The 13,808-nt window shown below is 33.3% G+C and overlaps 1 protein-coding gene across 4 annotated transcripts in view; it reads left to right on the top strand.

Annotated features, from left to right (window-relative positions):
* unm_hu7910 (un-named hu7910) overlaps window positions 1-13,808 on the top strand; it is a 64,809-nt gene that overhangs the window by 49,075 nt on the left and 1,926 nt on the right. For all 4 annotated transcript variants that reach the window (XM_021478003.2, XM_073907376.1, XM_073907374.1 and 1 more), the window contains 7 exons: window positions 2,126-2,262; window positions 2,372-2,470; window positions 4,433-4,522; window positions 4,611-4,748; window positions 9,110-9,245; window positions 11,724-11,815; window positions 12,200-12,333. In XM_021478003.2, coding sequence (XP_021333678.1) covers window positions 2,126-2,262; window positions 2,372-2,470; window positions 4,433-4,522; window positions 4,611-4,748; window positions 9,110-9,245; window positions 11,724-11,815; window positions 12,200-12,333 — 826 coding nt within the window. The remainder of the gene's footprint in view (window positions 1-2,125; window positions 2,263-2,371; window positions 2,471-4,432; window positions 4,523-4,610; window positions 4,749-9,109; window positions 9,246-11,723; window positions 11,816-12,199; window positions 12,334-13,808) is intronic.

The following is a 13,808-nucleotide window of genomic DNA, read 5'->3' as shown; positions in this document are numbered from 1 at the left end:
GGTGCAAGACTCGAGATGCTATCGGAATCTGAGTAAATGAGAATAAGGTATAATAACGAATCAAAAGAATATTCAATCATAATCTAAAATAATGTGAAAGGAAACAAAATAATCTTCTCAATGTTTTATAATTGGAGTCAGATTAAACGAGGATAAACATATTAATATTCTAAACCATCTCATACTAAAATTGGAGTCAGATATGAGTTAAGTTTAATATAAATCAACATTGTGCACTGGAAAGACCGAACATGCAGTGAACCTTCATCCACCATTGGATACCGTCATTGGACCAACTGGCTGGACCCTACATAAGTAATGCATTTACTAACATGAACAAACAATGAACAATACATTTACTACAGTATTTATTCATGTTAATAAACGTTAGTTAATAAAAATACAGTTGTTCATTGTTAGTTTATGTTAACTCATGGTTCGTTAATTAATGCTAACAAGCATGGACTTAAATGTTAATAATGCATTAGCAAATGTTCAATTATGATTAATAAATGCTGTACAAGTGTGGTTCATGATTAGTTCATGTTAATAAATGCATTAACTAATGAACCATATTGTAAAGTGTTACCCGAATTTCTTTATGACGGACGAAAGTTTCGAAGGCAGCGTGGCAATACTATTGACACAACATGATTTCTTTTTTTTTCAACACGCGAAAATTACAGACAAAAAAATTCAGGAAGCAAGTGTGCTCAAAAACTGACAAAATATAAAGATATAAAGATATAAAAGTGATAAAAACATCTAAAGCTTGCAGTTTGTCACATGCAGCTAAATAATCCAACAAATGTTTTTTTTACTCCACCTCATAAAATCTTGATCAATCAAATGCTCTCTAGTATCTGACATGTCCCGCCCCCTTCTGCTCATTTGCTTTTCATTTGATGCGCTTGAGCTCAACCACTCTTACTGGCAGAGCTGTGATAAAACAGTATGTCATTGGCTGTTTTTTAAGGGGAGGAGCCACTCTCTCACCCTCTTAGTGTTTCAGTTGAGATTACATCAAACTTAAATAAAAAAATGCACATTTCGAAGCCCTTCACTGGACCTTTAAAAATAAAGAATAATAGAAATGTTTCCTCGGCATTGACCACTGTTGCTCATGCATAGAGATTTTTTTTTCAGATCCCCAAATTGAAAATGCTGTCATCATTTACTCACTCTGATGTTATTACGTACCAATGATCTTCAAAACATGATCTTTTTAGTTAGGGCTGCATCCTATTATTCGACTTAATGTTAGTCAAAGAGAAAGTAGCTTGGTTAAATAAAATTGTATTATTGGCTTAATCAGTTTAATGTCGAGTATGTTTTTTAATGCACTGTCTATGATGGACAGATCATTAACAGCTGGTCTGTGTGATTAACAGTACATCAAGCAGAACATGGAAATGTTGGCCTTTTATTTATCGACCTAAAAAGGCAGGTTTTTATGGCCACTCAATTTATTTACTTTTTCAAAAAAAATATAAAAAAACACCCTTCAGCATCATTTTCTTTTAAAGTACATAGGTTACTGTCAATTTTTGCCACAAATGTATACCATACTACTATGTCTTTAAAATATTTAAAGATTTTAATTTCTTTGTTTACATTCACAGTAATGGCAAAACAAGGCACTTTTTTAAATAATAAAAGCAAACAGTGGGATTCTGCCAGAATAGAATAGAAAAAGAAAAGAAACTCTGTGTGTTACTTGCTTTATGGTCATAAAAAATGTATCTATAAAGAGCAAAATGTCCTTTTTTTAACCTATAAAGTTCGTTTAAACATTTGTTTGCTGATCAGTGATTATATGCAAGTAAAAGCCAACAATTTCAACAAATAAAGAGGTCATGTCTCTTCAAAAGGCTTGGATTAAACTACCAAACTCATATGGATATAACTGTTTTGAAACATCAAAGATTGTTTGAATATAATGGAGGAACAGAAATTTGCTATGTTGGATTAAAAATATATTTAATTGTGAACACATTTCTTAAGGGTCTTGATATTATACGAGTAAATGATGGAGATTTATATTTTGGTGTGAACTAACTCTTAACCCCTGAAACAGACACACATGTCAATGACATTCTAAGAAGATTCCAAAATTACCATGCAGGTCGTACGAGGGGATCTTTAGCTACTTTGGAGAAGCTAGTCCAGATTTTTCCCGAAGACATCAGCCTTAAGAATGATTTGGGAGTAGCACATCTGCTTCTGGGTGACAACAAGAGTGCGAAACAAATATATGAAGAGGTAAGCGATATTATGATGATGATGCTGTTGTTGTAATTACATTTGATGCATTGATGTTAAGGAAATCTAATGATTTAATGATTTCCCCTCTTTCTGATTTCCTCTTCAGGTTTTAGCCAGTGCCCCAAGGGATGGATTTGCTAAAGTGCATTACGGGTTCATACTTAAATCTGAAAACAAGATTGCAGAGAGCATACCGTACCTGAGGGTAATTGTGATTTAAATGTTGGCTTCATAAATTTTTTTTATTTATTTGATAAGAAACCGTAATGAGATTAACATTGTTAAATATATTGAAAAGTTAAAAATTATTATGTATTAGTTAAATCGTATTTCTATAATGGCAAAGCTTAATACAGTGTCCACAGCTTCGTAAAAAGGTTTTAAAAAATTCCAAAAACAAGATTTTGGGCATTAAAAAGTGCTAAATTCGTTGAAGTATTTTATTGTAGGTCTTAATAATATTTTTAATAATTTTAATAATTTTAAAAAGATCTTAATTTTCTTATGTTTGAGCTATTCCATTCTGGCCAATGCCTACTTAATCACCAACAATCATAAAACCTTTAACAAATGTTATTTACCAATATGATTTAATTATCCTTCTTACTATAACATTTGTTAAAAGTTCTTTGTGTATTTAGGTAGATTGAGGTGAGGAGCATACATTTGTTAATTTTAATTTTATTTTTAAAAAAGGTTATACTGCAAAAAGTGCATGTATAAAACTAGAGTTTGCTTGTTTTGACAGATTATTTTAAATATGTTTCCAAAAATAATTAAATGAGATTTTTAAAAAAAAATTTATGATGGGACACATTAAGATCTTTGGTCCCACTTTATATTGTGTCCCTAACTACTATGTACTTACATAAAAAATTAATAAATACAATGTACTTACTGTGTTTACAATGTATTTGAAAACACTTGTGGGCGGTTCATTCCGCTGTGGCGACCCCGGATTAATAAAGGGACTAAGCAGGCAAGAGAGTTAATGAATGAGAACACTTGTGGTGCTTTTGAGCTGGGATAGAAGTTGGGTTATGGACAGGTTTGGTGGCATGGGTAGGTTTAAGGGTAGGTAAATGTGTAAGGGATGGCCAACAGTGTATTTACAAATGTAATTACAAAAGTTAATTACAGATGTAATTATATACATGTATTTAATCAAGCATAAGTACACAGTAAATACATGTATTTACATTGTAACAAACTATTAATTCATATGTAAGTACATATTAGTTAAGGCCACTTAATATAAAGTGGGACCAAATCTTTCATTGGCCCAACCAGGTCATTGCGAAAAAATTCTTAGTGTTTAACTCTGTATAAGCCTGAAATATCATTCATAATATTCTTAAAAATCTCTTAAAATCTTTAATATGCAGAAACCCTGAAATATTTTTGTTGTTGTTGTTAAAACAATCAAATTTTACTGTTTAAAAGAAATACTTTCATCTTTTGCTGCTTGTTAAAATAGCGTAATGCTTATAATTGGCATAGGCAGATCAAATTTATGTGCCAATACAATTTATTAGACATTAATTCAAGATGTTTATAAAAGACAATATTTAAAATAAATGTTTAACAGAGCAAGTAAATTTTCACAGTATGTCTGATAATATTTTTTTATATTCTTATTTGTTTTATTTCGGCTAGAATAAAAGAAGTTTTTAATTTTTTAAAAGCCAGCTTAAGGACAAAATTATTAGCCCATTTAAGCAAATTTTTTTCCGATTGTCTACGGATCAAAACATGGTTATACAATAACTTGCCTAACTACCCTAACTTGCCTAGTTAAGACTTTAAATGTCACTTTAAGCTGTATAGAAGTGTCTTTAAAAATGTCTGGTCAAATATTTTTTACTGTCATCATGACAAAGATAAAATAAATAATTTATTAGAAATGAGTTATTAAAACTATTATGATTAGAAATGTGTTGAAAAAAATCTTCTCTACGTTAAACAGAAATTGGGGAAAAATTTTAAAGGAGGGGCTAATGATTCTGACTTCAACTGTAAATACACATATACAGTTGAAGTCAGAATTATTAGCTCCTTTTAATTAAATATCTTAATTGTTTAAAAAAGAAACTAGTACTGCATATGCTTCCACTTGTACACAAAGATATGAACTAATCTTTTCTTTATGGTATGTGTGTGTATAAAGGAGGGTTTGGAGTCGGGAGAGCCAGGAACTGATGATGGCAGGTTTTACTTTCATCTCGGAGATGCCTTACAAAGAGTTGGAGACAGCAGTGTAAGATGAACATGGGGATTATGAGTTATTACAAAGAGAAAGTCAGTCAATTTTAAGTTTTAAGTGTGAGTTTTTTCCATGCATTTAGGCCTATGACTGGTATGAGGCTGGGCATCAGCGAGGTCACTTTGCCTCTCTATGGCAGAGATCTCTGTATAATGTGCAAGGGCTCCGTGCACAGCCCTGGTGGACAGCAGAACAGACTGGATATACAGACTTAGTAAAGGTAATGATCTGCATGCATACAGTCTTTTACTGTTACTTAAAGGGTTAATTCACCCTAAAATGCAAATCTGTCATCATTTACTCACCCTCACGTTGTTCCAAACCCATAAGACTTCATCTTCAGGACACAATGATATTTTTAAGGCAATTGGAAAGACATTTCTGTCTCAACACTGAAAGTCTGTTCACCAAAAACTCTGATCCAACATGTAAAAAAACTTCTTTCAGTTAGTCAAATAGCAAATAATGGTACTCTGCAGCCATTGGTAAAAGCACTGGATCCTCTTTAAATTGTATATCTGCTTTTTTTCCTGTTTTTTTTTATTTAATTTTTTTTTAAATTGACAAAATTCTTTCACTAAACCATGTCAAATTATTCATGTTATCCCCTTGAATAAAAAGGTTGAAATGTGGGTCTTTTATCCTTTTTCTTGATCAAGTAGCAAACAATAGAGCTCTGCAATTATTATACAAAATTATCTGCATTTCAAAAAAAGACATTACACTAAACCACAGTGCTCCCATGGGTCATGTAATTTCTGTAATATTATGGAATTCTTAAAGGTATATTAAGAAATTGAAAGTCAAGGAAATTTGAGCTTGAAAATCGAGCTTTTTAGCCTGTGAAATTCAGAGAATTTGACCTTTGGCTATAAGAGTGGGAAACCTGAAACCATATCAAATGATCCATGTTATGCCTATGAATGTAGTTTAGAAATGTGGGTATTTTATTAAATGAATTGCACATAAAACGCTGTTTTAATACCCGTTAAATAATAATACATTTTCTTTTAAATATCATAAATCCACCAAGAACTCTACAAATGTACAAATAGTAATTAACAGTGTCAAATGACATTTTTTATTTTGTTGCCTGAGGTCTCCAGAGACCATAAAAGACCGTAAGTGAACTACCCTAAACGAGGACCAGAGAAAAGTGAATATATGTGTATTTAGACGATGACCACATTACTTCAGTGCTTAGAGTGACATGAGGCTGATCAATAGTAGAATTTAACTTAACTTACACTGCAGTCTTGATTCTAATTGGACAATCACATCATTCACTATATATACAGTATACAGTTGAAGTCAGAATTATTAGCCCCCTTCAATTTTTTTTCTTCTTTTTTTAAATATTTTCCAAATGATGTTTAACAGAGCAAGGACAAGGAGAAAGTCTCATTTGTTTTATTTCAGCTAGAATAAAAGCAGTTTTTAATTTTTTATTAACCATTTTAGGGACAAAATTACTAGCCCCTTTAAGCTATATTTTTTCTCGATAATCTACAGAACAAACCACTGTTATACAATAACTTGCCTAGTTAACTTAATTAACCTAGTTAAGCCTTTAAATGTCACTTTAAGCTGTATAGAAGTGTCTTGAATAATATGTAGTAAAATGTTATTTACAGTCATCATGGTAAAGATAAAATAAATCAGTTATTAGAAATGAGTAATTAAAACTATTATGTTTAGAAATGTGCTGAAAAAAATCTTCTCTCCATTAAACCGAAATTGGGGGATATGTATATATGTATGTGTACACACACACATATGTATAAATATATATACATATGTATAAATATATATATATATATATATATATATATATATATATATATATATATATATATATATATATATATATATATATATATATATATACACACACACACATATATATATATATATATATATATATATACACACACATATATATATATATATATATATATATATATATATATATATATATATATATATATATATATATATATATATATATATATAATTTATTTATTTACTTTTTTTTACTATATTTTGTCTAACTGATCTCCTTTTTTGGTATACCAATTGATATACCAAACCCGCTGAAGCATTTGTTCAAGAAACCCCTAAAATGTCTTATAGTGAAATTGCTGTTTTTAATTTTCATATATGTTTTCTGAATTATGTAAAAAGAAAAGACTCATAGTAAAGATACATATAGTATCAAAAATAGAGATACATTTGTACAGTATAATTAAATAAATCTGTAAACAAATGCTTATGTAATTTAAAAAAATAATTAAATCTGTAAATACGTGATGCTGGTTTGATGGTGTAATCTTGGAAGTATGCATTTACTGTGTCATTTATTAAAAACAAAAAAACAAAAAACTAGATCATCATGCAAACTGTGCACAAATTTTGACCATAGCCAAATGCTCACGTCTATAGTGAAGTTTCTTTAAAAACCTGCTGACAGGCGACAGACTCACCTACCGGCTACTCACACACAATGAAGACTTAATGAGATAGTTCTTCCCAAAAAAATTTAAATAATTTATCAGGGGGTTCTAGTTGTTCGAAAGGCATGGTTAAAGTGACAGTCCAGAATTTGGCCAATGCTTTGAAAGTATTTCATCATAAATTGTGAAAATAACCAATAGAAGAAAGCTTTAAGACAAATTTAATTATTATTTAAATAGACAAATTCTCACTGAGGAAATCAGCTGGCCAGTTTGTCATTTGTCTGTAGCAGGGATCACCAAACTTGTTCCTGGAGGTCAGGTGTCCGGCAGATTTTAGCTCCAACCCTAATCAAGCACACCTGAACAAGCTGATCAAGGTCTTACTAGGTATACTAGAAACACCCAGGCAGGTGTGTTGAGGCAAGTTGGAGCTAAACCCTGCTGGTCACCAGACCTACAGGAATGAGATTGTTGACCCCTGGCCTATAGGCTGCAGGTTTTAATTTAAAACAAGTTTAACAGATCCCTAATTTTATTTATTTTAATGATGTATGATAATAAATTGGCATTTAATAAAGTACGTATTTTTTTTAGATTTCTTTGTTCATAAATGTTCATTTAAAATTCTAATCTCATTAAATTATTTATAAAACTGTAACAATGTACATGTTAACTGCACATTTGTAAATAAACACAAATGTTTGTTAACATCAGAGAGTATGGTAAGCACTTTGACAACAATATAGGAAATATATTTGTTGCATCAAAAAGTGTGGTAATAATAACCCTCCAACAAGCTAATCCAAAAAATGTGTGCTTAATTTCACTAAAATGCAATATTTGAACCTCAGAAATTAATAGAAAATTATGTGAATAGCTGCAAAAAATATTGAGGAAAAAAGAACCATCCCTTTTAATAGGCCTGTTTACTCTCCCTCAGTGTATTCCTACCCATTTCAACCTTCGTGAGTTTCTGCATTCTGTTTAAGACTTAAGATATTTTCACGAGTTCGCACCCATGCATAGATAAAAAATCTGCATAACATGAGCATATTTGGCATGCTGTCCAGGGAGAGGGCTTTGAGGCCGAAAAGACATCTGAGCTCATTCTCAAGAGAGGCAGAGGAATATGCCTAGCGTTTAGGCTAATCCCAGAAAGAGTCCCCTCCCCATACTTAGAGTAGATCTGGTTAAAGGTGTGGAGTTGGGGTAGAGGAGGGATGCAAAGTCGATGAGATGATAGAGGTAGGATGAGCTTGGTTGTTTATAGGAGAATACTTTGCATTTACTATCTGTGTGTGCTTCTCCTATAGAACGTATTTTTCTAACGGCTGAGTAGTAGGTTTAAATTCAAATGCAGTTCCTACTGAATAGTAGGCGGTTTCGGACGCAGCCTATTGTCTTTTATCTCACACAGTGCGTGCACATGAACCGCCAGTGAGAGGAAATAAAAGCACACAAGCTCCAAGGTAAACCCAGATGCACAAGACATAATCTTTAAAATAATGACTTCTATTAAAAATATTGACAGTTTTATGATTTATTGATAACAGTAGAGCATTAATTAAATAAATCGATTTGAGGTAGGCCGAAATTTTATTTGAAGGAAAAAGAAAAAACATATGATGAGAAAAAAACAGCCTATGCTTGTTTAAAAAACAAAAAAAATCAGTCAGTGTTTTTATTTTAATCTAAATTAATAATTTAAGTGAAAAATATCTAGGGCAAGACTATTTATTAAAAACTTTTTATTTTCTTTATTTTTTATTTCTATGCTGTTGGAAACACTGCATGTGTGTGAAGATGCTTTGTTTCTGTGTTCTGTTGTTTATATGCTCGCATGTTATAATAAATCAGTATTTTAAAATGTAATATTTAATGTGTCAGACACAAAATAGACACGTCAGTTATTTAAATTTTTTTATAAATAATAATGCAATATTAATCTGACCAGTTAACAGGTAATATTTGGTTGATGAGCGGCAGTAGTCTCTTGGCAAAATGAACGGAAATGAGCATCCCTAGCTGCAACACATTGTATTTTTTTATTTCATTAATGGTAACAGAAGTTTGTATGATTGTCTCTCTGCTTTTTACTCATTGTGTTCATGATTGTTTTTGGTAGGTTCTGGAACGTAACTGGCTGACCATCAGAGATGAAGCACTGTCAGTGTTAGACAGCAACAGTGGGCAGTTCTTGCCAGAAGATGAAAATCTGAGAGAGAAAGGAGACTGGGGCCAATTTACACTGTGGCAGCAAGGTAATACAAATACTATATAAAGGAGCTACATTTACCAACTAATTCCATATTTAATAATGTTGGATATACATCCATCTATTTTCCAAATCATTTATAGTATGGTGCCATTTACCCTAGTATATTTTAGTTAACTAATTATTAGATTACATTTGGTGTCCACACTATTCCAGTATCTTCGACCCAAAAAAATGGTGCTTTTTGAAAATGCTGGGATTCCAGTTCACTGTGGATGGACCAAAAATGCAGGCTTTTAAAAACTGAAATCAGCTTTCCACATTTACTGTTTAGTTGGTCAATTATTGCGTATCATTCCTTAAAGCTCCTTAGAGAGTTAGACTCTGGATCCAAACGTTCAAGTCCCAATACCAGGAGTGGAGAGTGAATGAATATCCACCTCAATACCACGGCTGAGGTGATTTCCTTGAGCAAGGTAACAAACCCTCAACTGCTGCCCAGGCAGCCCACTGTTCCTGGTCTGTGTTCATGTGTGTAAGTCACTTTGAATAGAATCATCTGCTAAATTCATAAATGTAAATAAATGCAAGTGGTAAGTGTCAAGTTCAACTGCTGGCAAGGGCATAGGTTTGCTTTTGATATTGTTTTCTGGAAAGGGGGAGGCATGTGACACAATAACCATACTATCTGGATTGTTGCTTTTCATAATCATTATGGAGGCCAAAATCCAAACTAAACTTTACTTGCACAGCCATGACTTCTGTTATGGTGGACTCATCGCAAACTTGACATCAAGTGACTTACACTTTTCTTTGAAAGTAGCTCATGTCCACGTCTCAACTACGTCTTGCACAGTTTTAAGTAAAAATGTATTTATATAGCACCTTTCACAGACCTTGACACAAAGTCCTTTACAGTAAAAGAAAACGTATCAAGACAGGTTAAAAATCAGGTACAAATCAAGTAGCTTACCATACTGTTATTTAAAAGCTTGTTCAGAAAGATGTATCTTTTAAATGTTTTTTGGCAATGCAAACATCCAAACATAGTGTAGCAGCAGCTCACTCGACAGCAGGGAAAGGCACAGCCACAATGTCCATATAGGTTTAGAGGAGAGAATGTGATTTTTTTTGTACAATATATTTATTACTTTTTTTTAATTTGCATATCACAACAGATTACACAATTACAGAATAATAATCATGAAGCAAACTTTTTACACCTTATTCTCCCTTCAATCGACCCATTCCCTTAAATAAAATAAAAAATAAATAAATAAACGAGAAAAAAAGTATGTTTAAATCAGGTAAAGAGTGTTTTCTGAGTCTGTTTAGACCATGCTACTCTCCTACTCCTTCTAAGTTTGTTCTTGTTGTAGTAGACTGCCAGCATTTACATTGTACTTCAGGAAGTTATTAAAAGGTCTCCAGATATCTTCCAACACATTTTGTTTCTTTTTGACAATGTATGTGATCTTATCCATTGACATGTGACGCCATTTCTTTAATCCTCTTTCCTATTCTAGGTTCATTTATATTTTTCCAATTGAGAGCAATAATACGTTTAGCTTGTAAAATACACGTCTATGAATCTGACCTCTTTGAGAGAGGGCTGACAGGATATATACCCAGGATAAAAATCTTAGGATCTAATGGTGATTTCTTTGATAAAATTTGGTCAATTATTTCAATAACACATTGCCAAAAGGGTTTCTTTCACGCATTCCCATATACAGTGGTAAAGTGTACCACTTGCCTCATTACACTTTGTACAGGTATCTGGAATATTATCCTTAAACTTGTGCAATATAGCAGGAGTTATGTGTGTTCGCATTAACCATTGGTACTGTACGAGTTTCAGGCTACTATTGATTGTTTGTATCTGAGCTTTCTTAGATGCCTAATTCCAATCCTCTTGAGATGAGAGAATGTGATTTAACCCTTTCTGTACATCTACGTTAATGAGAGTTGACAAAGCATCATTCTGTTTTGGAAGCAATTCAATTATTGGTGGAAACATTTCGCTAATCGGTGGATATTAGTGGGAACACGTCACCTTCATCCATGCTAATTCTGCACCTTTGGAATACGCACATACCCAGAGGGTGTGAAAGTGAATGGTTACATAATGTAACATATTTTAGCCTGTATAGTGAGGACGGAGATCTTTTCTTCTTCTTTTTTTTGTTAAAAACTTGTGTGAGGAACGTTTTTATAATTCTCAATCCTCGGATATCCAGACTGCAGCTCTACACAAGACATTTGACCAGAGGAGAAATGGTCAACCCAGCTAAGCCTGGTTTCTTTCTATGTTTTTCTTCACTTCCATCAATTGGTGAAGTTTGCTTTTTTGTCACCTCTGGTTTGCTTTGCTGTTACTGTTGAAGCTGCGCATCAGTGGACTTGCTCTTCAGGGGATGGGCTTTCCGCAGTGTCATTTGCATTACACTTATCTATACTGAACTTCAACGGTGACATTTAAACCAAACTGAATATGTACAAATGTGTATTCATTGTTTCTCAGGTCGAAAGGTGGCTTCTTCTTGTCGCAGTGTCCCTAAAACGTGTGCTTTGATGGAACGTTTCCCAGAGACTACCGGCTGTAAAAGAGGCCAGGTAAATGTTTGACTTTAACAATGTTATTAGGCTCCATCATGGCTTTATTGCATTCTGAAGGGCTCATCCCTGTGCTCAAATCCCTTTGAATAGTTAACCCGAAGAGTCAGAGCTTCAAAGGGATCAAGGGTGTAGGGAACCAAAACATATGTGCCTTGAAATGCAGTTCTGTCCCAAATAAAAATCCACAAAGATTCATGAGAGCAAAGGTTTGAGCATGTCAGTTTGAAACCACACTTGAGTATTGCAGCCATGATGTACCCTTGAGAGGTGGATTTTTCCTGTTTTCTTGTGCATATCTCCTTTTTACAGTGCTAACTTCTAAAAATGGCCAACTGTTGCCTACTAATGTAAACACAGGAATGTTTTCTCTATATCTTTTAGATCAAGTTTTCAGTCATGCAGCCTGGAACTCATGTATGGCCTCACACTGGTCCAACAAACTGTCGTTTACGAATGCATCTAGGCCTCGTCATCCCTTCCAAGGGATGCAGGATTCGCTGTACAAACCAAACCAGGTCAGTAATGCTATAGAAGCATAACTTTATTAAAACTGGTTTATTTATTTTTCAATTTTCACACTATTACATGTTGGGTTTTAAAGGTTAAGCTCACCCTAAAACAAGAATTCTGTGAATAATTACTCTTATCAAGGGGTACCAAAACTCGGCCCTAGAGGGCTGGTGTCCTGCAAATTTTGCTCCAAGTTCCTTCAACACACTTGCCTGGAAGTTTCTAGTGTACCTAGATAGAGCTTAATTAGCTTGTTCAGATGTGTCTAATTATTGTTGGAACTACAATATGCAGGACAACTGCTCTCCAGGATTGAGTTTGGGCAGCCCAGCTCTAATCATTCCAAACCCTCAAGAACTTTATTAATTTCCTAAACACAAATTATAATATTTTGGATTAAATCTGTGAGCTCCTTCATCCTCTATAAACAGCAATCCTCCCAACTGGTTCAAAGTACCGAAAGGTACCAAAAAACACAATCAAAACAGTCTATGGCCCAATTCTAATTCTACCCCTTGACCCTCCCCTCTACACTTTGTTTTGCACATTCATGTGAAGAGGTAGGTGTGTCCCAATTCTCTTTAGCTTTAAGGCGTAGGGCTAACAGCTAGATACCCCTTGAAACAGACATTTTCCAGGATCTAGAAATAAAGGGGTACGAAAATTTCCCAAAATATACTATCTACAATGGCAACATGGTTGCACACACAAGTATGGAGATGAACAAATGTACGTTTTTTTGGCATTATTAAGATTTTTTACCAAACAAGCATATGCTTAAATACATTCAAAACAGCTTTCTTGTTTTAAACTTGTGCTTTAATTTTTTTTTCGCTATCCATAAACCAATAATAATAACTGCTGTATAGTAGTTCAACAACATATTTTCATATTTTCAAATCGATCACTCGATGACACTAGAATACTCTGTCAGAAAAGTCTAGTTGTTCAGAATAAGCTTTTTCTTGTAATGTTTTTTTTCTCCATGCATGAATATGGCCACTGTGTAAATATACAATACAGTTGCGTGCTTATTGCAGCATTAAATCATTATAACATAATATAGTGACCTTCAGCGATTTCCTAAGGATCAATCTGAAACAACTATAAGCCACACAACTCGTATGACGTAAGAGCTCACAACAACATATGATGACATGTGGGGGTTTTGTAGTGGTGTCCTGTTTCTTAGGGGTACATATGAAGCCCTTCCACTTTACAATATTTCAAGGAGCAAGGGTTAAAAAATTTAATTGGGATTGAGCCCATGTGTCAGAATATTATGAAGCTATGCGTATACTTTTGTGCACACATTAAAACACAAATACTGACTTTATTCAATAGTTTCTTTTCCTCTGTGTCAGTATATGCCTCGCATTCATGATAACACTGTGCACTCTTAAATGTGCGCCCTATACTGACAGCTAGCTGAAGAAACTTGGAGATAGTCATTATTTTTGGTTTATGTGTGCACAAAAGC

Source organism: Danio rerio, chromosome 7, assembly GCF_049306965.1.
Source record: "Danio rerio strain Tuebingen ecotype United States chromosome 7, GRCz12tu, whole genome shotgun sequence".
NCBI classification, from domain to species: domain Eukaryota; kingdom Metazoa; phylum Chordata; class Actinopteri; order Cypriniformes; family Danionidae; genus Danio; species Danio rerio.
The sequence above is the reverse complement of the archived record's forward strand: the minus strand, read 5'-3'. Positions and strand labels throughout refer to the sequence as shown.